The 24,345-nt window shown below is 45.8% G+C and overlaps 6 protein-coding genes across 6 annotated transcripts; 3 read left to right on the top strand and 3 right to left on the bottom strand.

The window, feature by feature from the left end:
- Positions 1-8,481: 8,481 nt before the first annotated feature.
- F5J12DRAFT_973834 (uncharacterized protein) lies at positions 8,482-12,050 on the bottom strand (the record flags this gene model as incomplete). The annotated part of the gene is made up of 12 exons (XM_051750137.1): positions 8,482-8,642; positions 8,810-8,829; positions 8,933-9,075; positions 9,503-9,563; positions 9,745-10,072; positions 10,124-10,427; positions 10,503-10,608; positions 10,945-11,131; positions 11,178-11,302; positions 11,326-11,401; positions 11,738-11,772; positions 11,825-12,050. 12 exons carry the CDS (start codon positions 12,048-12,050, stop codon positions 8,529-8,531), a joined length of 1,725 nt encoding a protein of 574 aa, XP_051594444.1. The 3' UTR covers positions 8,482-8,528.
- Positions 12,051-12,997: 947 nt separating this feature from the next.
- On the top strand, positions 12,998-16,896 carry F5J12DRAFT_907839 (uncharacterized protein; the record flags this gene model as incomplete). Its single annotated transcript, XM_051748983.1, has 11 exons — positions 12,998-13,226; positions 13,314-13,447; positions 13,499-13,650; positions 13,727-14,093; positions 14,141-14,279; positions 14,531-14,694; positions 14,737-14,817; positions 14,854-14,974; positions 15,089-15,173; positions 15,260-15,522; positions 16,844-16,896. The coding sequence occupies 11 exons, from the start codon at positions 12,998-13,000 to the stop codon at positions 16,894-16,896; spliced, it is 1,788 nt and encodes a 595-aa protein (XP_051594445.1).
- A 412-nt stretch (positions 16,897-17,308) lies between these two features.
- F5J12DRAFT_728880 (uncharacterized protein) lies at positions 17,309-17,992 on the bottom strand (the record flags this gene model as incomplete). Its single annotated transcript, XM_051741920.1, has 3 exons — positions 17,309-17,449; positions 17,501-17,634; positions 17,722-17,992. Coding segments are annotated over 3 exons (546 nt in total), but the record flags the coding sequence as incomplete, so codon positions are not given.
- Positions 17,993-18,897: 905 nt separating this feature from the next.
- Positions 18,898-21,541, top strand: F5J12DRAFT_787282 (uncharacterized protein; the record flags this gene model as incomplete). Its single annotated transcript, XM_051743617.1, has 9 exons — positions 18,898-19,123; positions 19,176-19,210; positions 19,494-19,622; positions 19,675-19,770; positions 19,817-20,003; positions 20,340-20,445; positions 20,521-20,824; positions 20,876-21,203; positions 21,471-21,541. 9 exons carry the CDS (start codon positions 18,898-18,900, stop codon positions 21,539-21,541), a joined length of 1,482 nt encoding a protein of 493 aa, XP_051594447.1.
- Positions 21,542-21,828: 287 nt separating this feature from the next.
- On the top strand, positions 21,829-22,257 carry F5J12DRAFT_787283 (uncharacterized protein; the record flags this gene model as incomplete). The annotated part of the gene is made up of 2 exons (XM_051743618.1): positions 21,829-22,009; positions 22,085-22,257. 2 exons carry the CDS (start codon positions 21,829-21,831, stop codon positions 22,255-22,257), a joined length of 354 nt encoding a protein of 117 aa, XP_051594448.1.
- A 559-nt stretch (positions 22,258-22,816) lies between these two features.
- Positions 22,817-24,035, bottom strand: F5J12DRAFT_728867 (uncharacterized protein; the record flags this gene model as incomplete). Its single annotated transcript, XM_051741917.1, has 4 exons — positions 22,817-23,235; positions 23,299-23,357; positions 23,411-23,541; positions 23,571-24,035. The coding sequence occupies 4 exons, from the start codon at positions 24,033-24,035 to the stop codon at positions 22,817-22,819; spliced, it is 1,074 nt and encodes a 357-aa protein (XP_051594449.1).
- Positions 24,036-24,345: the final 310 nt, after the last annotated feature.

The following is a 24,345-nucleotide window of genomic DNA, read 5'->3' on the forward strand; positions in this document are numbered from 1 at the left end:
TGGGAGAGCTCATCTTAACCCAGCTCATAAGCCAGTTTCAATGTGCATTCAAGCATAATGACAAAGTAAGTCACAATTCTTTCCTGCCTGTTTTGAATCGTTGATGTCATGCTGGACAGACTGTTTGTCATTCTTTGACAACTTTCATTGCTCACCTCATCAATCAAGCTGTCCACAGTCATCAGTCACTTTTCCTCCACCATTTCTCAAATGTGCTGGTCAAGGCAATCAGCCCATTGTCTATGTAAGAGCTAAGAGATTCCAGCATATTGAAATGGCTAGGAGCATCTGTAAATGTTGAATCTTTTCCAACATCCTTGACTTCCTAAGAGCTTGTATGTAAGTTGATTCAGTGGAAGTACAAGATGGAGTAACTACACTAAACAAAATCTGCCACTTCATCTTTGAAGAAATCTGATTCTACATCTGATTCCACATCCATGTCACCGCTCTGCACTCACTCTGCCAAGACAAACTGATAGTTCCACATATCTGTCACTATGTCATCCCACATCCTGTGTATGAATAAGTCTTCCTCTACACCTGTTGCATGTCCCATAGCTTGGAGATGAACAGAAGCACCTTTGCCTTCTTCATCTTCATCAGCTGTGAGGTTGCCTGTGCCCTCCCCACTCTGATCATGGGTATAGATGAAATTGTGCAATGCACAAAGGGCTGCAGGAATTCATGCCTGTATGTTGATGTTGTATTCTGGTGCCAGGAGCAGTATTTGAAACTGGTGCTTCAAAACACTGAAAATACATCCTATCACATTCTGTGCAGATGTGTGCCACAAGTTAAAGAGTTCCTCTTTATTTGTCAGTCTGATGGGAAACAAGAAAATGGAAAAAGGAATGGAAAAAGGAAAACATACTGGGTGTTGGCATGGCCCCATTCTGCAAGAGGATACTGAACACCTCAGTAGGGGACAAGCAGCTCTTGATGTGAGAGGTAGCCAGCATCAGCAAGAAGGTATTTTCCAGTGGGGATGTGGAGATTGGCAGATGTTGCATCACCATATACATGAGCATCCATCACAGACCCTTCCCACCCTGTCAACATCAAGATGAACCTCAGACTGAAGTCACAGATAAAAAGCCCATTCTGTGAGAGGAATCCTTTGTGATTGCGATAGTTTGATTGTATGATTGTGGGGGGGGGGATACAGGAATGTGGCAGCCATCAATTGCACTGATCACATCCTGAAAGTATGGCCAAAACTTGGGATTGTGGCATATTTTTGGATGGATGGCTTCACCAGTTGGAAACTGTACATAGATGGAATAGAGTGGTGGGTCTGAAAATATAAAGAACAATTTCTTGAAGTATCTGTACACAAATATGTGAATTGTCACATGGATTTTGTATTGCACTCACCGAGATATTGTATCATTTGATCACTGAAATCATTTGCTAATGTGCCTGATTGACAGGCCAGTCACACATGTATACAGGAAAATCATGAGCTGTTCTTCCAGGGTAACAAACTTTGAGTTTTTATGACCAATACCTCAAAGCTCCTCAACAAGCTCAACAAAAACCTCCTTGCTCATACCAAGCTCACAGCAGATATGATCAAGATGACCAGTCAAGACTTCCTGGACCCACATTTCTCTGGAGAGTCTGGAGGTGTGGTATGGTATCAGGTCTCTGTGTATGCTGGAACCAATCAGCTCGGCCAACAAGGCCAGAAGTGTCTGGAGAAGGACCAAGATTTGCTGCAGCAGGGCATGGTGCACATTCAGATGATCAGGCAGCATGTTCAATCCCTCACATGCTGCTGAGCCTTGTGCTGAACTTGTACACCACTTGTTAAACAAGGGAACTGTGTGAACCTCAACTGAACTACAGTTTCTGTACAAGCTCTAAGGAACTGGACCAGCCCACACATGGAGACTATGTGACTCTTGATAATGACAGCACCAAAGTGAATTTCAGATACAAATGATGGTGTCAAGAAGTTTGCTGTCCACCAACCCTTTAATGGAAGGCTAAGTGGTCCCCATCTGAGAGAGGTGACATGCATACTCAGGTAATGTCAAGCTTGAATAACAGCAAAATTTTATATGAGACAGGAAGCCAGCCTAGGGATATCAACAGTGCCACATGAGGGACAAGGCTTTAGGCCATCAATGAGTTTGCTTTGGGCCACAGATTCAGTGACTTACAATCACCCAGCTTCTGTGCAATTCCTGTGAAACCAGATGCCTCTTCAGGCAGGACGTCCTCCACAATCAATCTGTTAGCACCAGCATCACATGTCCCCTGTCTGTATGTCTTGGCAGTTTGCAAGGATAGGGATATAATAACCTGCACCTGTTACTGTGCATGAATAGCCTCATCAAGTCTTAAACTTGACTCACTTGTTAGAAGTACCAGAACTGAAAGGTAGCTAACTCCATTTTGAGGAATGACCTAATGTGTTCCCTTCAGAGATTTGGCATGAATAGACTCAGAGGGTTAGTGTCTTGAATGCTCTGATCAGATTAGAGAATGGAACACCAATGTCAAAGACATCTGCTGTTCCAGCTTGCACCACCAAAAGGACAGGGACAGTGTCATCCTTCCTCAAGTGACCTGTGGTGACAACAGTGACCAAGGTGTGGCTTCCCTAATAGACAATGTTGAGCATTTTAGATATTGCAGACTTTGGTGGGTAGATCCCAATGTGCAGACAGGTGTGGTTCCAAATCCAACACTCTGAGCATGATCATTGAATGCCACAAACTTTTGAGATGGGTTCAGAAGTTCCATTTGGGGACTATAGAATACCCATTCAGAATCAGCCCAATTGGCAAGCCCAATGATGCAACAAACACCAGCAAATGTCCTTGGGGTCTCCATCAAAACCCACAGCACACTTCTGACAAACTCCCACCATGTGAGCACAAAGATAGCACAGGAGTCATAACCCACATGGATATGGAGAAGATAGTCTAAAGGATATTGATATTAGCATGAGTGCTATTAGAGATTGTAACAGCAAGCAAACATAAGATTCAAGGAGTTCAAGCCTGTTGCTTAGGGGCTAGGTGTAGCTTCCATAAATTGATCTTTGCAACAACAGGATTCATGGTCATGGCCTCTCCAGGCTCCAGGTCCAGGTCCAAGTCTGAGATCTCTTCATCCTCTGCTGTCCATGGTACCCCCATGTCAGCTAGAAGTTCTTTCATGACATGTTGTTCAATGATGTATCCAACCACTAATGTGACTGGATACAAGTTGTTTCTCTGCCAGTTCTCACAACTTCCAAGACACCTACACAACAACCTGACTGCACAACATCAACTTGCCATCATAATCTAGAATGTTGTTGTGAATTACAAGCAGAAGAATTGGAAGTGCTTCAGGTGAATGTCCATGCTTTGTTGACACACCAGCTGCCCACCTTGTGTGTAGTCAATTCACCAGGCCATTTGCACCCCAAAATCCAAGGGAACTGTCAGGCTTGAGGTACACATCAAACTTGACACTTGTCAAGTGCAGGCCTACTCCAATGCTGGGTGAGGTCTGGGGAGAGGTTTGGAAGCCAGTCTGACAGAAAGAACCAAACTCTGACTGGCAGAGTGTTGGCAGGAATGAAGTCCACTGAGGTAAAGGTGAAGTGGAGTGAGGGCATTGGGTTTAGCTTGTGCACTACCCCCTTGCACAATCTCAGCCCTTGTATTTCAGAGGGAGAGCACAGATGGACAGATGGAGGTAACTCTGACAGACAGAAGATGGAGACAGAGGGAGTAGGAACTAAGTCAATATTCATACTGAAGAACAGTGGAGTACAGTACATGCTTTTATACCACTATGGAGGTACAGTAATTGGAATCAGAACTGACATATGGAGACTCATAAAATTTCAAGTAAAACTTCCTCAATGATGAATGAAGGGTAGATGGAGGACATATGAATGGGTAACACAGAACATCCCAAAAAGGAAACAGTCCAGGTGTTGGACCATGCAGTGCACATGCTGCAGAGCACCTGACCACACACTGTCAGGGAGAAGTCCAAAGGGTAGTCACACGACTCCTCAGGGGATGACCCATGTGGTCCAACAGGAGAGCAGTATAAGTCCAACAGCAGTCAGAGTGGAGATGACTTGTAAATGTCAGGGGACAGGTGGAGTTGGTGTGGAGTGAGTGAATGACCAGTGGAAAAGGGGTGCAGAGTGAGTGAGGACCTAGGATGAACACACAGTCATGACAGTGCCCCCCCCTTAGGGCCTGAACCCCTGAAGGCCACATGTATGAGATGAGATCAACACAAGTTGATCATTTGAAACCAACTTGATGCCTTGAGGACAATGGCTTTAGCTGCAGCAGAGCTCTGTCAGAGTCTGAAGAACCACTTAAAAACACGTGTTAGGGTACTGATCCTTCATCCTTTCTCCCCATCATCATGTCCTCCCAGTGCCAGAGCAAAACCCCCCAGCCAACCCCCAGTCATGTCTGCAACTACTCCCAAGTTGTGGATGATGAACTGGTTGTCCTTACCAACAACTCCACTGACACTGAGTGGGAGAAGTCTGTGGAGAAGGCATGCCAATGAGAGGAGACCAAGTGGAGAGAGAGAGATCATGAGACAGAGTGCAAGGCCAAGCATGAGGAGGCCAAGAGGCAGAGGGTGGAAGAGGAGCAACTGGAGGCAGAGCAAAGGAAGAGAGCAGAAGAGGAGGCCCAGAGGAGGAGGGTGATGGAGGAGGAAGCTTGGAAGAAGAAGGTGGCAGAGGAAGAGGCAGAGAGACAGAGGCAGAGGGCCCAGGCCAGGTGGGATGAGGCCATGCAGAGGTGAGTAGCAGAGTACTGTGAGTTAGGTGGAGCTGACCTATATTTTCTTTTTTTTTTTTGATGATTTTATTTGTTTCAGGTCAAGCAGCATGGTGTACAATGTTAACACTGCCCAGAGGGTAACCAAGAGGTTTCTTTGTCGGTGTTCTCATAACCAGCCCAACAGACTAGATACAAGAGTTGACAGTGGCAGTGACAGTGGTCCACCTTAGAGTTGAGTATCTCTGACACTTCATACTCAAGGTCACCATTGACATCTACTGGAGGAGGCGGAGGTTGTTGTCAATTTGGGAAAGGGTTAGCTGCTGTGGCTTCCAGTTGTGAGACATGGAAGATCAGATGTACAGAGCACATAGAGTCAGGGAGCTTAAGGGTGACAGAGTGTGTACCTGGCCTGGCCAAGATGGTGAATGGGCCCAAGTACCTTTCAGAGAGTTTTTCTGAAGGACGAGTGGAGTGGAAATACTTGGCTTTGATGTAGGCCTGTTCTCTGACCTTGAACTCAGGTGGAGGTATGTGTTTGGCATCTGCTGGACCCTGGTAGTGCTGCTGAGCAGCAGACATTTCAGAGTGGAGGAAGTCATGAAGGGTGGAGAGCTCAATGACATAGTTGTGAGCCCCTGGAGAGGTGAAGTTCTGGTCAGGGACCACAGACAGGTTTGGATGATATCCCTTGTTAGTGAAGAAGGGAGAAACTCCAGTTGTTGCACTTGGTGCATTGTTGAAAGTGAACTCTGCTAGAGGTAACAGCTTGGCCCAATTGGCTTGTTGGTAGTTACAGTAGATATGAAGGTACTGCTTGAGGGTCTGGTTCATTTGCTTGGTCTGGCCATCACCTTCTGGGTGGTAACCCAAAGTGAAGTGAAGATGCATATCCAGGGCCTTTCCTAGAGAGTGGAAGAAGTGTGAGACAAACTCAGGACCTCTGTCAGAGGTGACATTAGCTGGTACTCCATGCTTGGACAAGACATGGGTAAGGAAGAGCTTAGCGAGTTTGGTGGAGGTGATGGAGTCATGGGTGGGGATGAACACTGCTTGTTTTGAGAGGTGGTCCACCACCACAAGGATGGTGGAGTAGCCATCAGAGTTGGGGAGGTGTTCAATGAAGTCCATGGAGATGCAGTTCCAAGGTCTCTCTGGGATGGGGAGTTGCTTCAGTAGACAATAGGGGCAGTGCTGCAGAGTTTTGTTCCATCCACAGGCAGTGCAGGACCTGACATATTCTTTCACATTGGAGCAGAGGTTAGGCCACACATAGTCCCTGTGGACAAGTTCTAGGGTGCAGTTTTGCCTGAAATGGCCTGCTAGAGGATGGTCATGCTTGAATCAAAGCACTCAAAGGTGGAGGTCATCAATGTCAGGGACAAAGATGTGACTGTCAAGGCAGAGTAGACCATCAGAGTCCAGGGACCACTGAGGCTTAGTCAGAGTTGGAAGATGGCTGGCAGAGACAGGGTCAGATGGTAGGGCAGAGATGATGTTGGAGTGCAAGCACTCAATATCAAAGACCATGGCAGCACAGAGCACAGGTGCCATGAGGGTAGTGGTATGGAGGGATGACATGAGTTGCTCCTGTGTAAACATAGGGTGGAGATTGTGAGGATTTACCTGTGCATAGTCCCTATCCCCCCCTTTTGGGTAGACATCCCAACAGCATGTAAGTGTGTTGGGTTTGGCTCCCAGGTGACCAGGTCAGAAGTGGATGGAAAGGTTAAACTGTGAAAGGTACTCTGACCAGTGGGCCTGTTGGTGAGTGAGGACCTTAGAGGTGGAGAAATACTCAAGGTTTTTGTGGTCCATCACCACATTGACAGGTAAGGCAGAACCTTCTAGGTAATGCCACCAATGGCAGAAGGCCTTGAAGATAGCCAACAGCTCCTTGTCATGGGTATCATAGTTGAGTTCTGGTGCAGTCATGGTGTGGGAGTAGAAAGTGACTGGGCAGAGTTCACCATTGGAGCAGGTGATCAACAAAATGCCAGCAATGGAATAGTCAGAGGTGTCAGTTTCAACTGTAAGCAGAGTGTCAGGAACCCAGTGTGTGAGGACAGGAGTGGAGCTGAAGGCATCCCTCAGGTGGAGGAAGGTGGAGTGACACTCCTTGGAAAAGTTCCAAGGAGCACCCTTTCATGTGAGGCAAGTGAGTGGGACAATGATGTCAGAGTAGTTATTAATGAATCATCTGTAGAAGTTTGCAAAGCCAAGGAAAGACTGGATGTCTTGCACCTTCCATGGTTCAGGCCAGTCGCAGACTGCCTGAACCTCCTCAGTGGACATGGTGAGACTGGAGGGAGAAAGAACATAACCAAGGTACTTGATGGAGTCGAAGTGCAACTCACACTTCTCTGGCTTGGCATAAAGACCATGCTTTCAAAGGCAGTGGAGTACCTCTTTTACATGTTCACAATGCAACTCCACATCCTGCAAATAAACTAGGATGTCATTGAGGTACACCACAACACAGACATTGAGCATGTCTGCAAAGATGTTATTAATGAATTGCTGGAAAGCCACAGGCATGTTAGTCAGACTGAATGGCATTACCTGCCACTCGTAAGAACCATAATGAGTGCAGAAAGCCATTTTCCATTCATCTCCATCTGCAATGTGGACTAGATGATAGGCATGGCAGAGGTCAATCTTGGTGTAGACTTTAGTGGAGCCCATGCACCTGGTTAGGCCATATGAGATGGTCAGCAGAGGTTGAGCCCATGTATGGCTTGTGCATGTGTGTTACATGAGAGCCATGAACCTATTGTCACCTTGTAGTATGGGAGAGCCCAACTGATGAGTGTCACCATGTAGTACAGCTGAGCCTGAGAGGAAATGTTGTCATGAGGAATGGTGCAGCTGTGATTTGAATTGTCATTGTCAGTTACAAGCAGGCTGGGGAGTAAGTGTCATCATGGACTATGGGAGAGCCCAATAAATGCATGTCACCATAGCATACAGCTGAGCCCAAGAGTAGGAGTCACTGTGGAGAATGGCTGGGCAGAGGTTAGAATTGTCATCATGGGGTACAAGCCAGCTGTGGGATTAGGGTGTAGCCACTGCAATATGAGTAGTCCCAGGTAAGCCCAGAGTTGGGTGTCCCCAGAAGGTATGGATGGGCTCAGCCCCTGAGTTCACCCCTGGCAACACTGTCATGCAAGCTGGCCCAACACCAATGCCATGCTAGCCATCCCAGCAACACTGCCATGTGGGCCAGCCCACCACCAATGCCATGCAGGCCATCCTGGGACAAATGCCATGTGAGCCAGGCCAACACCAATGCAATATGAACAGGCCCATTACCAATGCCATGCAGGCTGGCACAACACCAATGCTATGCTGGCTGTCCTGGCATCGATTCCACAAGGGCAGACCCAATACAAATGCCATTCAAGGTGTCCCAGGACCAATGCAATGTGAGCCAGGCCAACACCAACCCAGGACCAATGCCATGGAGGCCATCCCGGCCAGCACTGATTTAATGTGAACGAGCACAATGCTAATGCCATGGAAGCCATGCTGGCACCAATGCCACATGTTCTGGCACATTGCCACTGCCATGGGGCCATCATGGAGGATGTCCCAGCACCAATGTATTGTGAGCTGGCACTGGCACCAGGTCCATGTGTTCCAGCACATCCCCAATGCCATGGGGCCATCATGCAGGCCATCCTGGCACCATTGGAATGTGTTCCAGCACAACACCAATGCCATCCTTGGGTCCACACCCTGTCATGCTCATCCCAGCTCTACATATCACTCCCATAGCAACCTTCCATGGCATGCGAGGTTCTCCCCTCCATCTTTGAGGGACTCAGCTTCTGCTTCATTTGACACTGGCCCCAAGAAGCTTTCATAGTTGATGCTTGTCTTTGCAACTCAGTAGTACATTCGTAAGTAACTTGTCACAAAAATGAAAGGAAACGAAGAGCGCTTGGGCTCTGGGTGTGAATTCATGTCGCTTCGAACTTGTCAAGTGCTACTTTGTTTATCTGGCAGTTGATCTGCATCGAGGCAACTTAAAACTTCGCCTGTACCTCGTGGTCCTTCGCATATTCTAGAATAAGGCAGTCATAAGTAAAGTGGCTCAAAGTAAAAACTGGATGTCGGGCTGCTATGCTCGCTCTGTGTAACTCGGATGCTTTGTGTGTGCCACACACCCTCCCATCTTCTCAAACTTGCATCATCTTCTTCTCCTTCAGACTTCTGCAGTCGCGCACTGAACCAAGCTGCAGTAGTTGCCATGAAGCTGACTGAAGTAACGATTTCGAAGTGGTTCCACACTGTGTCACATATCTTAGCACTGTAGACTCATAAGTAAAATGTCATGAAAACAAAAGACAAAAACAAGTGCTCAGGCTCAGTGCATGAACTCATGCCACTTGGTACACTCCATGTGTGTCGTCGTCGATCTGTCAGGCATTCCCTCGTCGCAAACTCCGATGCATGGCTACACAGCTTGTCTACCTGAAACCTGTCATTGGGTATCATCAGCAAATTCACACATTACTATTTTGCATACTATTCATGCTATTTATGTCCTATTCACACCAAAATAGTCAGAAAAGAAATAATAGTCTTTTTAGTAGGTTCATTTACTATCCACACTATTTTTCGTACTATTTTTCAATTATTTATGCTATTTTCCCACTATTACTACTATCTGACTTGTCATCAACTGCAACTTTCTTAGCACTTATTCTCACTATTTTTACTTTTGTTCAGCTCACATAAAACACGATGCATTCATGATAAAGCAGTGCGGTGCTGAAACATTAAATGAGCATAGGCCTACAACAATCCAAAATGAGGGTGACTCAAGTAAGCACAAAAAAAGACACAATTAATTCAATGATTGTAGTTGGCAATGAGCAACTCAGGGCAGAAGGGGAGAGAGAATGAGAGCACATCCAAATCATGGGATCCTATCAATGACTTGTTAGTAGTGTGCATAAATAACAATGTGACTTACAAAGAGTGGCAATTAAATCATTGATGTCATCCTCCCCACATTGAAAGCTCCCTCCCTCTAACATGCAATCTATACTGTATGGAATGAGCATAGTTGCTCCCATAATGATGTTTTGGAGCACAGCATTGTCATGCTTAGTGGTGGCTATAGCATATTGCCTGGTGCAGGGGCCACAATTCTGCTCAGAGAATGCTGAAACAGCTGACAACTCCCTCCTGGTCACCTTGTTCACCTTGAGTGGGATCTTGATAGCTGCCTTTCTGAAGGATGTGTGCTTAGTGTCAATTTGCAGTTCACCAGTTTTGAGCAGGGGAAGAGTACAGTGCAACTAAAGAGAATAAGTTAGCTGACTGTCTAGGGCTAAAATGCAATACACTACCATGGCACAGGTAAGGGCTAGTGTGCCTTTGATGCCTGTATTTTTCAGTTCCCTGATCTTCAGTTTTGGGACATCAGGAGAATCACCACAGGGCCACAGATGTGTGTGGCCAAGGAGGTATAATACAAAGTATGACTGGAAAATGTTCTCTGGTTTGTGAGAATCTTGGTCTGAATATAAAAATGCGAAGCCTTCCAACAGCTTAGAACAGAGTTCCTGGGCCTGAGTAAGAGACAGCATGCCAATTTCTGGATCTGAGACAAGGAAGTGAGTGATAAGAGTGATTGCAGTGGATCCAAAGTTGCTGTGCCACTGGCAGAGTCATTGACATGCCTGTCCAAGGAAGCATGAGTCAAGTAGCAAGGTAAATAATACTAACAATACAATATTAAAGACTGCCATCCCAGGACAAATGTCATTCAGGTCCTCAAAGTCTGGAGCAATGGTCAGGATAATGATTCGCAGTGACTGTATGAGTTCTTCATCTGAGATTGTCCAAGGGTCAGCTAAGCTTCCAGTGCACACAAGGAAAGCAGGCATAATTTCTTTCACCCACATCTTGCCCATCATCAGCACAGAAGGCAGATCTTGGCTTCAGTAACAAGAGTGTTTGCTGGCCTTGCCTGTGGTCCTCATTGAAGGTGCTTGACTTGCTGTAGTGCTCCTCTGTCCTGATTCTTGGTCCACATCCCTGTCAACCTTTGATTTCTTTGGTTCATCTACTCCATTATCGGTCTGTGACTCCAAAAGAGTTAATGTACAGTTCAAATAGATAAAAAAATGTACCATCACAACACACAATTCCTTAGCAGGCAACATACAAGACTTCAAATTGTGATCCTCAATGTCAAAGTATTCATCATCGAAGTCCTCAACCTTGGATGAGGTAACATAGTCAGCATTGTCATGATCTGAATACTTGTGCTTTGAGCTGGTCTGCACCTCTGCAAAAATGAGCTGATTGAATTCATTGTTGCTCTCTATATCGTTAGCCATGCTCATGACTACCTAAAAGCAATATAATGCAATGGTCAATTTGCATCAAGAGACATACCTTGAATTTTTCATGACCTACAACCTTGACAGAGAAAGCTGGTTGGTCTTCTAATTCCTCTTCATCCATGCAGTGGGTTGGCACAGGCATCTTTCCCTGATTGAAGATGTTGAAGATGACTGATCCTACTTGATAATGTAGCATGTACCTGGTATGCTAGGCTTGTATTGGAGTTGACAGTGGTAGTAGCTCCACTTGTCAAAGAAGGGACAGAAGTTGGTAGTCTGTTGGATCGTGGCATCAGCCTAGTTGGGATGTCCTTGACCCAATGATGGACCTGGCAGTCCAAGTTGGTGTTTGGGTTGTCTCAGGTACTGAGAGCATTCCAGGTGAGGTTCAGCCAAAACAAAGTTGACTCAGTAAGTAGCAGCATCTGGCATCAAACAGTTGAAAATAAGAATGTATGTCTGCTGGGAGGTTTCATTGGATCCACATGTTGATGCCACATTTGCCAGCAGATCAATGTCAGCAACTGCACCTTGCCTTCTCAGCATGTGGCTAGCTGTTCTCCCACTCTGTGGCTTGTTGCTTGTATAGTCCACAATAGCAGGAGCAGTTACCTGGTGAGTGTTGACTTCCATATCAGCAACTTCAGCTGATATCTTATCAGTGTCTGTGATTGGATGACATAACCAAAACATCCTCACCTTCACCACAAGGTTGGATGACTATATTTCCTGGTTTTCCTTGAAGGCTGACAGGCCCCTGTCTTGGTCTGACTGACTTCGCTTTAGCAGCAACTTGGATTGCCTGTCTGGTCTCCATCACAACAGGAGGGCCAATTTCCTGGCCAGGATCTCTACTGGCAGGCACCTGTCTCAGTCTGACTGGCTTCACTTTGGCAGTGCCTTGGATAACCTGCCTGACCTCCATGGCAGTCTCCATCTCCCTGACTCAGGCATGAGCCTGCTGGATAGCAGCCACTGAGCATCAATAGCTTCCTGCATGCACAAGTCATCAGCCTTCTTCTGGGCTGGGGTATGCCATTGAGTCTGTGCTTTGAGAATGATCCTCCCTGGATGCAGGTTGGCCTTTTCTTGTTGTGGTCAAATATTAGAAGAAGCTGACATAATACTTGTTGTGCATGGGTGGAGATGAAGACAGCACAAGGTGAGTTTGAACCTGTCATTTTTTATGCAAGAAAATTTCCTTGCAAACAAATGCACTACAGAGTCTCTTTCCTTGCAAACAAATACACAAAGTTCCACCTAACTTAGGTTTCTGACCATTTACTAATCATGCAAGGGTCCCTAAATGTGTTCATTTACCATCAAAATGTTGCCATGCAGAGGCAGCACCTGAAGCTCTCAACAGACAAAATTCAGCACTCTCTGTCTTCCTTGTGACATGCCAGGCTGCAACTGTTGGTTCAAAAACCAGGCAGGGCTCACTCAGCACAAGCACAGCCATCTGCACCTTGACCGCTTTCAAGGGTCCCAGGGTTACTCCAAACAGCACCACAGTTTAAATGCCATACCCCCAGTAGCCAAACACATTCTAGATTATGATGATGGTCCACATGACTTCAACTGCAGCACAACATTGGATCAGGAACCAGATGGAATGATTGCAAAATTCATTGGTCCTGGCAACAAGGTTTACCACAATTATCATGCAGGTCTTAATGGTAAGCCTATGCACACATTATCCTACCTCTACTCATACAATTTATTACAGCATGAAGGTGTGACTCCCAGGGCCATTTTCTACCAGATGATGCTCCACTGCCACTTCATATACAGGGATCACTGGATGATTGGGCTCCATACCACAATTGATTAGAATTTGAACTTGCCAAGTTTCTTTTCAAACATGCAGAAATGCCAGTGAACCAAATGGACACATTGCTTGAAATCTGGGCTACCTTGTTGCTTGAGTTAGGCAGCAATCCACTATTCACCAACCACACAGACCTCTATCATGTGATAGACAGCATGTCTGTTGGTGCAGTCAAGTGGGAAAACTTCAAAATCACTTACAAGTGCAAGCAGGATGTACAGGATGAACCAGATGAACAGGATGAAGTGATTGAACTGGGCAGTCAGGATGGTCAGGATGGCCAAGATGGCCAAGATGAACCCAAGGCCCCTTGGATGTTTGACATCTATGATGTATGGTATTGAGACCCCTGTTGAGTTATCCACAACCTCCTTGGTTGCACTGACTTTAAGGATCAAATGGACTTCATGCCATACCAGGAGTTTGATGCCACAAGTGATCAGAGGTGTTGGGAGGATTTTATGTCAGGTGACTGGGCCTGGGACAAAGCAGTATGTACTGGGTTTGTCTCGATGTAGGTCCTACCAATCTCATACTTCTAGGACAAGATTATCAGCAGTAACCCATTGGCAGCCAGAGCAACATTGGTTCCCATCATCCTTGGCAGTGACAAGACCACTGTTTCTGTTGCAACTAGGCAAATGGATTACTACCCAATCTATTTTTCCATTGGAAATGTGCACAATGCGATGCAGTAGTGCTCATTGGATTCCTTGCAATGCTGAAGAGTAAGCACTTCAAATTCTATTACTTTGTACCACTGCTGATAGCCCAATAGTGACTAGGGAGCATGCTAATACACAAGTGTTCTGTAAATTCAAGAAGCAGCTCTTTCATTCGTCACTGGCACATGTTCTTTGGTCACTTGGTCCTGCAATGACAGTTCCAGAAACAGTACTATTCAGTGATCAGTACTACCGACATGTCATCTATGCACTCACAGCTTACATAGCTGACTATGAAGAACAGGTCCTCTTGTTGTGCATCATGTGTAATTGGTGTCTGAAATGTCTCACACACTGGGAGAACCTTGACAAAGATGCACTCTGGCATCACTGCAAGCACACTGAATTGATCATCAGGGAGTTGGACCCTCAGACACTTTGGGAAGGGTATGGAATTGACAGAGATATAGTGGTATGTACAATATACTTGCTTCTTTTTTCATGACTGATCGAGAACAGCCATTTACAAGTGGGTTTCCATGCGCAGACATCCAGAGAATGCTTTCTCTGGACATTCTTCATCAACTCATCAAGGGTGGATTCAAAGATCACCTGGTTGACTGGGTGGAAAGGTATCTCATCCATATTCATGGAAAGGGTGCTGCAGAAAAAATACTGGACAATATTGATTGAAGGTGTGTTGGCTGACCTCTGTTATCATGCACTGACTGACCTCATTGATTTCCAGGATCGCAGCTGTCACCCTGTTTACTGGGCTGCAATGTTTCCCTCAAGGCTGACACTTTAAACAATGGACTGGTGATGACTCCAAAGGCCTCATGAAGGTTCTCTAATCCTTTTTAAATGGTGTATGATGATTGACTGGTCCTCTACAGGTATATATTGCAGCCATTGAAGGCTATGTCCCAGAGGATGTCATCCACACATTTCATGCCTTTCTTGAGTTTTGCTACCTTGTCCACCAAAATGTTATCACCAAACCAATGCTTACCATGATTGAGGATGCACTTGCACACTTCCACTTGTATTGTGAAGTCTTCCAGAATGCCCAAGTAATCACTACATTTTCATAACCCTGGCAACATGCTATGAAGCATTATCCCTATCTTATACACCAGTTCAGCACACTGAATGGGCTCTGTTCATCAATTACTGAGTCCAAGCATATCAAAGCAGTCAAGTGACCTTATCAGCATACTAACTGCTTTCAGGCTCTCAGACAGATGCTTGCAATCAACCAGAGGCTTGACAAATTTGCTGCAGCATGTGCAGACTTTGAAAAATGTGGCATGTTGAGAGGGACTTGCCTGTCACATGTGCTTGGAACTCTAGGTTGAGCATTTTTCTTAGACATTGTTCTTGATGCTGACTGTATTCTAGAACAATATTGTAATGAGACTCATAATGAGACTGACCATGACATATCAAACAATCAGGACTGTGAAGACAGTGCTGATGAACCCACAGCAAGTTTTGAAGAAGATGCAGGTGATATGGATGACTCTCCTATGTCAGTTGAGGTCCATGTATTGTTGGCCTGGACCTACCATATGCCTTTGCTCATAGCTTCATGCATATGAATTCTAATCTGTTGATCATAGAATGTATGTGTGTGAGGAATATGAGGGACCTAGCAACTGAACTCAACATACCCCAGCTCCTCAATATCTTGTGCCATTTTCTTCAATTGCAGCTTCAGCATGACAATCATGATCCAGAAGATGTCCCCTTGGGTGAATATCCCTTTTATGATGGATCTGTCTGTGTTTACAACTCTGCATCCTCAATGTTCTATGCACCCAGTGATGTGAGTGGCCTCCATGGCATGTGTCACAAACATATATGTTGTTCCTCTCTGTGGAGGAATGAAGGCCCCTGTTGTGAGTCAAAGTGTGGTTCAGTGGTGAAAACCAACCAAAACCAACACAAAAGACAAAAAGAGCGAGTGGTGGTGTGCCTATGCAGTACCTCGATGGTAGAACCTTTGATTTGGGTGGTTTTTTGCAAGCTACAACACTCAAGGACGAGTGCTGAGGGGTGGGGGTGCTCCTGACAAAGAGGGAGCAAGAATGCAATAGAAAGCAATAGGGTAGACTGCTGTCAGCCTACAGAAGGATGGATGGTGGCTTAATTCAATGTCCTAAGCTGCACCAAGCTCAGGGAGGGCTTGGAGTGAAGTATATTGATGATAGACAAGGATAAGCAAAGTAGATGATAGTTAGACCCTTAATAAAGTCTCAACTATTGAAGCTGCTGAATGAATTACTGAGTGATGATAAAATGCAAGCAAGAGGGGCTCTCTGATGTCTTCTTTTTTTTTTCTATCTAAGTACAGTGATTTATATACAGTACAGGGGTGTTGCCCTTGGAAAACAAGGTGCAAACACTTGGTAAGTGATTGGTAACTGATGAGTAAGGAATGTAAGTGATGGGTAATCATCTTGGAAAGCATTGGTAAGCATTGGTAAGGATTAGCAAGCCAAAAAGTGAAGAATCAGTAAGCAAAGTCAAAAGATTGGTAAGTATTGGCAATAGGTGAGTCAAAGACAGTCAGAATGTCAAAGTATGAGTCAAGTGATGTCAGGAACTGGGAAAGTGCACTGGAATCACATTAGGGGGAGGCTGTGCATGTCACATCTCAAAGAGATTGCTTCTAGGCCAAGGTGGGATGACAGAGAGGCAGCGCTGATCTGATGCTGATATAGTACATCCAAAAGTGGACAGGGTGAGTCAGATGTCAACAGGGGTCCAGCTTTGGGGGTCTGTGGGGTGACAGGAGCATAGGGGATTGCAGCCTTCCCCCCCAAACCATCCTCTCAGTGAAGCAAATAAAAACTTCATGAATGAGGCTCTGTTGGAAGAGAGGATGAAGGGGGAGTGTCTTCTGCTGTATCTTGCAACAAGGAGGCAAGATGTACATCATACTCATCATGGATGCGATCAGGGAGAGTGGAGAACAGTAGATTATACTGTAGCTGTCACAATCTTGGAAGAATGATGGACAAGACCAGTATGAAGACATTGCAGGGAGCAGGGAGGAAGGATCCATATGCTTCTTGGACTGGAGAGACTGAAATGACCACATAAGACCTTTCCAAGCAAATGACAGACCTGAGGCGACCAAAGAACATCCTCCTAGAGGTCATACTGACAAAAAGAACATGCTGTCCAAGCTGGATGGGCTGAGAGGGCACAGACAAGGGTGGGATGTACCAGGATGCTTCAGGATGGAAGCTGGTAGGAACTCCTGGTAGATATATGTAGCCATGGTCCCTAGCAAAGGGGACAAGCAAAATGATTGATGTAGAGGTGGCCATATCAGAAGAATTTAGCAAAATGAGCATCTTTTGGAGGGAGTGCTGTAGAAATGTGTGGAGTGTGCAAATCCTTTCCAATTTTGGAAGGTAAGATTGCGTGGCTGAGCACTACAAGCAAGTGTGGGAATGGTCTCAGTATCTGCAGAAATGGCAGAGATATGTCAAAAACCAGAATGCTGTACACAGGCACTTAAGAATTTTAGCCAGCACTTAACTCACTCCCTTTCTTGTTCGCTGGCACTGATGACTTGTTCTTGTGTGAGGGATGACTGCTGACATTCCTGGCTGTCCTTCTTCACATGAGGGCTATGGTCTTCATCTCCATTCATCAGCTGTATCCATGTCCACCTCACCAAACACCTTTGGTGTGTGACAGCAGGTAGTAATCCATTTGCCCAGTTGCAACAGAAACAGTGGTCTTGTCACTGCCAAGGATGATGGGAACCAATGTTGCTCTGGCTGCCAATGGGTTACTGCTGATAATCTTGTCCTAGAAGTATGAGATTGGTAGGACCTACATCGAGACAAACCCAGTACATACTGCTTTGTCCCAGGCCCAGTCACCTGACATAAAATCCTCCCAACACCTCTGATCACTTGTGGCATCAAACTCCTGGTATGGCATGAAGTCCATTTGATCCTTAAAGTCAGTGCAACCAAGGAGGTTGTGGATAACTCAACAGGGGTCTCAATACCATACATCATAGATGTCAAACATCCAAGGGGCCTTGGGTTCATCTTGGCCATCTTGGCCATCCTGACCATCCTGACTGCCCAGTTCAATCACTTCATCCTGTTCATCTGGTTCATCCTGTACATCCTGCTTGCACTTGTAAGTGATTTTGAAGTTTTCCCACTTGACTGCACCAACAGACATGCTGTCTATCACATGATAGAGGTCTGTGTGGTTGGTGAATAGTGGATTGCTGCCTAACTCAAGCAACAAGGTAGCCCAGATTTCAAGCAATGTGTCCATTTGGTTCACTGGCATTTCTGCATGTTTGAAAAGAAACTTGGCAAGTTCAAATTCTAATCAATTGTGGTATGGAGCCCAATCATCCAGTGATCCCTGTATATGAAGTGGCAGTGGAGCATCATCTGGTAGAAAATGGCCCTGGGAGTCACACCTTCATGCTGTAATAAATTGTATGAGTAGAGGTAGGATAATGTGTGCATAGGCTTACCATTAAGACCTGCATGATAATTGTGGTAAACCTTGTTGCCAGGACCAATGAATTTTGCAATCATTCCATCTGGTTCCTGATCCAATGTTGTGCTGCAGTTGAAGTCATGTGGACCATCATCATAATCTAGAATGTGTTTGGCTACTGGGGGTATGGCATTTAAACTGTGGTGCTGTTTGGAGTAACCCTGGGACCCTTGAAAGCGGTCAAGGTGCAGATGGCTGTGCTTGTGCTGAGTGAGCCCTGCCTGGTTTTTGAACCAACAGTTGCAGCCTGGCATGTCACAAGGAAGACAGAGAGTGCTGAATTTTGTCTGTTGAGAGCTTCAGGTGCTGCCTCTGCATGGCAACATTTTGATGGTAAATGAACACATTTAGGGACCCTTGCATGATTAGTAAATGGTCAGAAACCTAAGTTAGGTGGAACTTTGTGTATTTGTTTGCAAGGAAAGAGACTCTGTAGTGCATTTGTTTGCAAGGAAATTTTCTTGCATAAAAAATGACAGGTTCAAACTCACCTTGTGCTGTCTTCATCTCCACCCATGCACAACAAGTATTATGTCAGCTTCTTCTAATATTTGACCACAACAAGAAAAGGCCAACCTGCATCCAGGGAGGATCATTCTCAAAGCACAGACTCAATGGCATACCCCAGCCCAGAAGAAGGCTGATGACTTGTGCATGCAGGAAGCTATTGATGCTCAGTGGCTGCTATCCAGCAGGCTCATGCCTGAGTCAGGGAGATGGAGACTGCCATGGAGGTCAGGCAGGTTATCCAAGGCACTGCCAAAGTGAAGCCAGTCAGACTGAGACAGGTGCCTGCCAGTAGAGATCCTGGCCAGGAAATTGGCCCTCCTGTTGTGATGGAGACCAGACAGGCAATCCAAGTTGCTGCTAAAGCGAAGTCAGTCAGACCAAGACAGGGGCCTGTCAGCCTTCAAGGAAAACCAGGAAATATAGTCATCCAACCTTGTGGTGAAGGTGAGGATGTTTTGGTTATGTCATCCAATCACAGACACTGATAAGATATCAGCTGAAGTTGCTGATATGGAAGTCAACACTCACCAGGTAACTGCTCCTGCTATTGTGGACTATACAAGCAACAAGCCACAGAGTGGGAGAACAGCTAGCCACATGCTGAGAAGGCAAGGTGCAGTTGCTGACATTGATCTGCTGGCAAATGTGGCATCAACATGTGGATCCAATGAAACCTCCCAGCAGACATACATTCTTATTTTCAACTGTTTGATGCCAGATGCTGCTACTTACTGAGTCAACTTTGTTTTGGCTGAACCTCACCTGGAATGCTCTCAGTACCTGAGACAACCCAAACACCAACTTGGACTGCCAGGTCCATCATTGGGTCAAGGACATCCCAACTAGGCTGATGCCACGATCCAACAGACTACCAACTTCTGTCCCTTCTTTGACAAGTGGAGCTACTACCACTGTCAACTCCAATACAAGCCTAGCATACCAGGTACATGCTACATTATCAAGTAGGATCAGTCATCTTCAACATCTTCAATCAGGGAAAGATGCCTGTGCCAACCCACTGCATGGATGAAGAGGAATTAGAAGACCAACCAGCTTTCTCTGTCAAGGTTGTAGGTCATGAAAAATTCAAGGTATGTCTCTTGATGCAAATTGACCATTGCATTATATTGCTTTTAGGTAGTCATGAGCATGGCTAACGATATAGAGAGCAACAATGAATTCAATCAGCTCATTTTTGCAGAGGTGCAGACCAGCTCAAAGCACAAGTATTCAGATCATGACAATGCTGACTATGTTACCTCATCCAAGGTTGAGGACTTCGATGATGAATACTTTGACATTGAGGATCACAATTTGAAGTCTTGTATGTTGCCTGCTAAGGAATTGTGTGTTGTGATGGTACATTTTTTTATCTATTTGAACTGTACATTAACTCTTTTGGAGTCACAGACCGATAATGGAGTAGATGAACCAAAGAAATCAAAGGTTGACAGGGATGTGGACCAAGAATCAGGACAGAGGAGCACTACAGCAAGTCAAGCACCTTCAATGAGGACCACAGGCAAGGCCAGCAAACACTCTTGTTACTGAAGCCAAGATCTGCCTTCTGTGCTGATGATGGGCAAGATGTGGGTGAAAGAAATTATGCCTGCTTTCCTTGTGTGCACTGGAAGCTTAGCTGACCCTTGGACAATCTCAGATGAAGAACTCATACAGTCACTGCGAATCATTATCCTGACCATTGCTCCAGACTTTGAGGACCTGAATGACATTTGTCCTGGGATGGCAGTCTTTAATATTGTATTGTTAGTATTATTTACCTTGCTACTTGACTCATGCTTCCTTGGACAGGCATGTCAATGACTCTGCCAGTGGCACAGCAACTTTGGATCCACTGCAATCACTCTTATCACTCACTTCCTTGTCTCAGATCCAGAAATTGGCATGCTGTCTCTTACTCAGGCCCAGGAACTCTGTTCTAAGCTGTTGGAAGGCTTCGCATTTTTATATTCAGACCAAGATTCTCACAAACCAGAGAACATTTTCCAGTCATACTTTGTATTATACCTCCTTGGCCACACACATCTGTGGCCCTGTGGTGATTCTCCTGATGTCCCAAAACTGAAGATCAGGGAACTGAAAAATACAGGCATCAAAGGCACACTAGCCCTTACCTGTGCCATGGTAGTGTATTGCATTTTAGCCCTAGACAGTCAGCTAACTTATTCTCTTTAGTTGCACTGTACTCTTCCCCTGCTCAAAACTGGTGAACTGCAAATTGACACTAAGCACACATCCTTCAGAAAGGCAGCTATCAAGATCCCACTCAAGGTGAACAAGGTGACCAGGAGGGAGTTGTCAGCTGTTTCAGCATTCTCTGAGCAGAATTGTGGCCCCTGCACCAGGCAATATGCTATAGCCACCACTAAGCATGACAATGCTGTGCTCCAAAACATCATTATGGGAGCAACTATGCTCATTCCATACAGTATAGATTGCATGTTAGAGGGAGGGAGCTTTCAATGTGGGGAGGATGACATCAATGATTTAATTGCCACTCTTTGTAAGTCACATTGTTATTTATGCACACTACTAACAAGTCATTGATAGGATCCCATGATTTGGATGTGCTCTCATTCTCTCTCCCCTTCTGCCCTGAGTTGCTCATTGCCAACTACAATCATTGAATTAATTGTGTCTTTTTTTGTGCTTACTTGAGTCACCCTCATTTTGGATTGTTGTAGGCCTATGCTCATTTAATGTTTCAGCACCGCACTGCTTTATCATGAATGCATCGTGTTTTATGTGAGCTGAACAAAAGTAAAAATAGTGAGAATAAGTGCTAAGAAAGTTGCAGTTGATGACAAGTCAGATAGTAGTAATAGTGGGAAAATAGCATAAATAATTGAAAAATAGTACGAAAAATAGTGTGGATAGTAAATGAACCTACTAAAAAGACTATTATTTCTTTTCTGACTATTTTGGTGTGAATAGGACATAAATAGCATGAATAGTATGCAAAATAGTAATGTGTGAATTTGCTGATGCACCTGGAAACCATTGACAGTAGACTCCCTCATCGTATCCCTCACCCATTCCTGTACATTGTCCGCGACTATCAAGAAGCGAAATCAAAGCACAGATGAGGGGAGGTTCCGGATGTGGCTGTCTCATACGTTGGTGCCGACATGGGTCCTTTCAAGAGATTATCCCGGATACGTCTGTGCACCTCGTCGGCGTTGAGGCAGGAGGCGAGGGTGCATAGGGATGAATGTTTCGCGCTAGTGTGCTATGATAGATACCTTCCGGTTCCCACTTCATGCCTCGAGATGGCGGGGCGCACACCCAGCGGACTGTACAAACGGGTAGGTATGTCTACATTTTCCGCAACCAACTCCGCCTCCCCTATCGCGTTCAACATCACACTGCTTCTGTTTATCGCAGCTAACCGTTCCCCCGATACCGGCGCAGGGCTACTAGTCTTGATCAATACCTACTACGGCGCAACACTGATTCTGGACAGAGCCTCGCAACGAACCATTATATGGCGAAACGCAGGCTGGGCATCTGGAGGGTTCTTGTTAGTAGAGGGATGGGAGGGAACGGAGCAGTGGTAGTCGGGACAAGGGATGTCACGCTTGACCCGGCAAGTTTAGAGAGCGTATCAGTGAGGTGCTGACGGATCCCAAGCAACTTGCCACACCCACAGAAGAGAATAATCGTTTCATAGTGTGATTTCCAACCCTCCGAAATCAAAGTTACTTTTGTGTCTCTCTTCAGCCACGGCGTGCTCGCTTACAACTCTAGTTGAAGTGATAGGTTGCGACCGCCCACATACTGACAACGTAATATACGTATGGGACGCGATTGGTCCTAGGGGTTTGTGTCCTTGTTTTGTGTCTGTTAATGTCCTGAGTGCAATGAATAGGAAGAATGTGTTGGAAGTTGGTACGAGACCATCACGGGCTGAATCGCTGTCAGTGCACTTGTACCCAGCACCGGGGACAGGTATGGTATTGAATGAACGAGTTGTTGATTTGGGCTGCCCTCCCGCGTATTGTAGTATCGTACAAGCAACTTCGTATAGTTCATCAATTTGTGAACGTCGTCGCCATCGTCTACGTAAGGTATTTAAGAAATGTCCTTTGCCAGTGGCCCAGGAATAGAACCAGTAAATCATACGAAGGTATGCTTCTTCGCTTTCTCTGGGGGGGAGAGCTGGTTGAGATTCGTCCCAGTGTCCAAGCCTGTAGTGCCATGTGTGAGACACCCCTCGCCTACTAATGCGATAGAGCTCCTACTCTTCCCGCCAGCAGCACGGTCCTTTCCAAAGTTTGGTTTGCAGGAGTTGAACATGCGCTCGGGTAATGGTTCGTTGCGGGTCCGAACCCACTCTGATCCCGAGGACCATAGTGTCGCGCACATTACCCCCAAGACAGTTACATAGCTGTTAATCAAGAGCAGCACTTCGCCGGTGGTCGGGATCCGGTCAGTCGTGATAAAGATGATTTGTGCAATATTGAAGATGAGAGGGAAAACAAAATTGGCGACGGATATATAGAAGATTCGGCGGATACGGTCCGCAATGCTGTGCGCTGCATGTCAGGACATGCATGAGTTATTCATACCGCTACAGAGACGCACGGTGGTATGCTCACCTCTGTTTATCGACGATGTGCGGACGTGGAGGTTGTAAAGGAAAAAGCTAACGGAGTACCTAGAAAAGATGTTCAATGGATCATGTACAGTAGTAGACGGACACCAACTTACAAGTTGTCGACGATTTGCATTGTCCACTCGGCGATCATGTAAGGGTTGCGGAACCAGGCAGTGGACTCATTGTTCTGAGTGAGAGCGTTAGTCGTTATCCCAGACCGAACATAGTCAAGAACGGCAATGGTCTGTGCAAAATGCTGCTCAGCAACGAAACTAAACGTTGATGAAAAACACCCACGATAACGGCCACTCGAGCGCACTTGATGCAGAATGGGAGTGCAAAGATTTTCACTAGAGTAGCGGGAGGTGTACTGCCAAGGGGATAGAGAGCAAAGAGGCGAGTCAACAATATCGAGTCATACAGTAATGGCGAGAAGTAGAGGAAGACAACTGTAGCAATGAAGACACTTGCTGACACCTGACTGAATGGTTCCAATATGTACTTCAGGGTGGTCAAGCCCATCAATACACCCATGGCTAGGACGTGACAGATAGCAAGCACATTTAGTCGGAATACGAGGCGGCGTCGAGACTCTTTGGTTGAAAGTGCAATAAGGACAACAAAGAGGGTAAACAGACAGGCAGAAAAAGCAGTGGTTACCACGATGTAGTCGAAGCCTGGGCGTACGGCGCTCACGAACGCAATAATGATAGCTTCGGAATCCGCCGTTGAGGACATTTGTGGGATGATGCACTTGAATGAATACGCACACATTAACTTAGATATAGTCTACCACATGTACTGGGTGATTGATCGTTGATTTGCACAGCCCATGATGGCAGAATCCATTGAGAAGACTGGTTTGAATCCCTTGAAGGGTTAGTGGCTACGGAGGAAAAGCCTAACAGTGAAACCATACGATTAACAATTGGACGCCTTTCCTCGTGGTTTAAGAGCGCTTTCGTACTCCAGTGGAACCGTTAAGCTGCGTCCCGTTCAGTCAGCCAGATATGCGGGTGAGATATGTAGGTGTTCCACTGGTACAACG

This window comes from Pisolithus orientalis, assembly GCF_024613125.1.
Source record: "Pisolithus orientalis strain OTSU chromosome Unknown F5J12scaffold_97, whole genome shotgun sequence".
NCBI lineage: Eukaryota > Fungi > Basidiomycota > Agaricomycetes > Boletales > Pisolithaceae > Pisolithus > Pisolithus orientalis.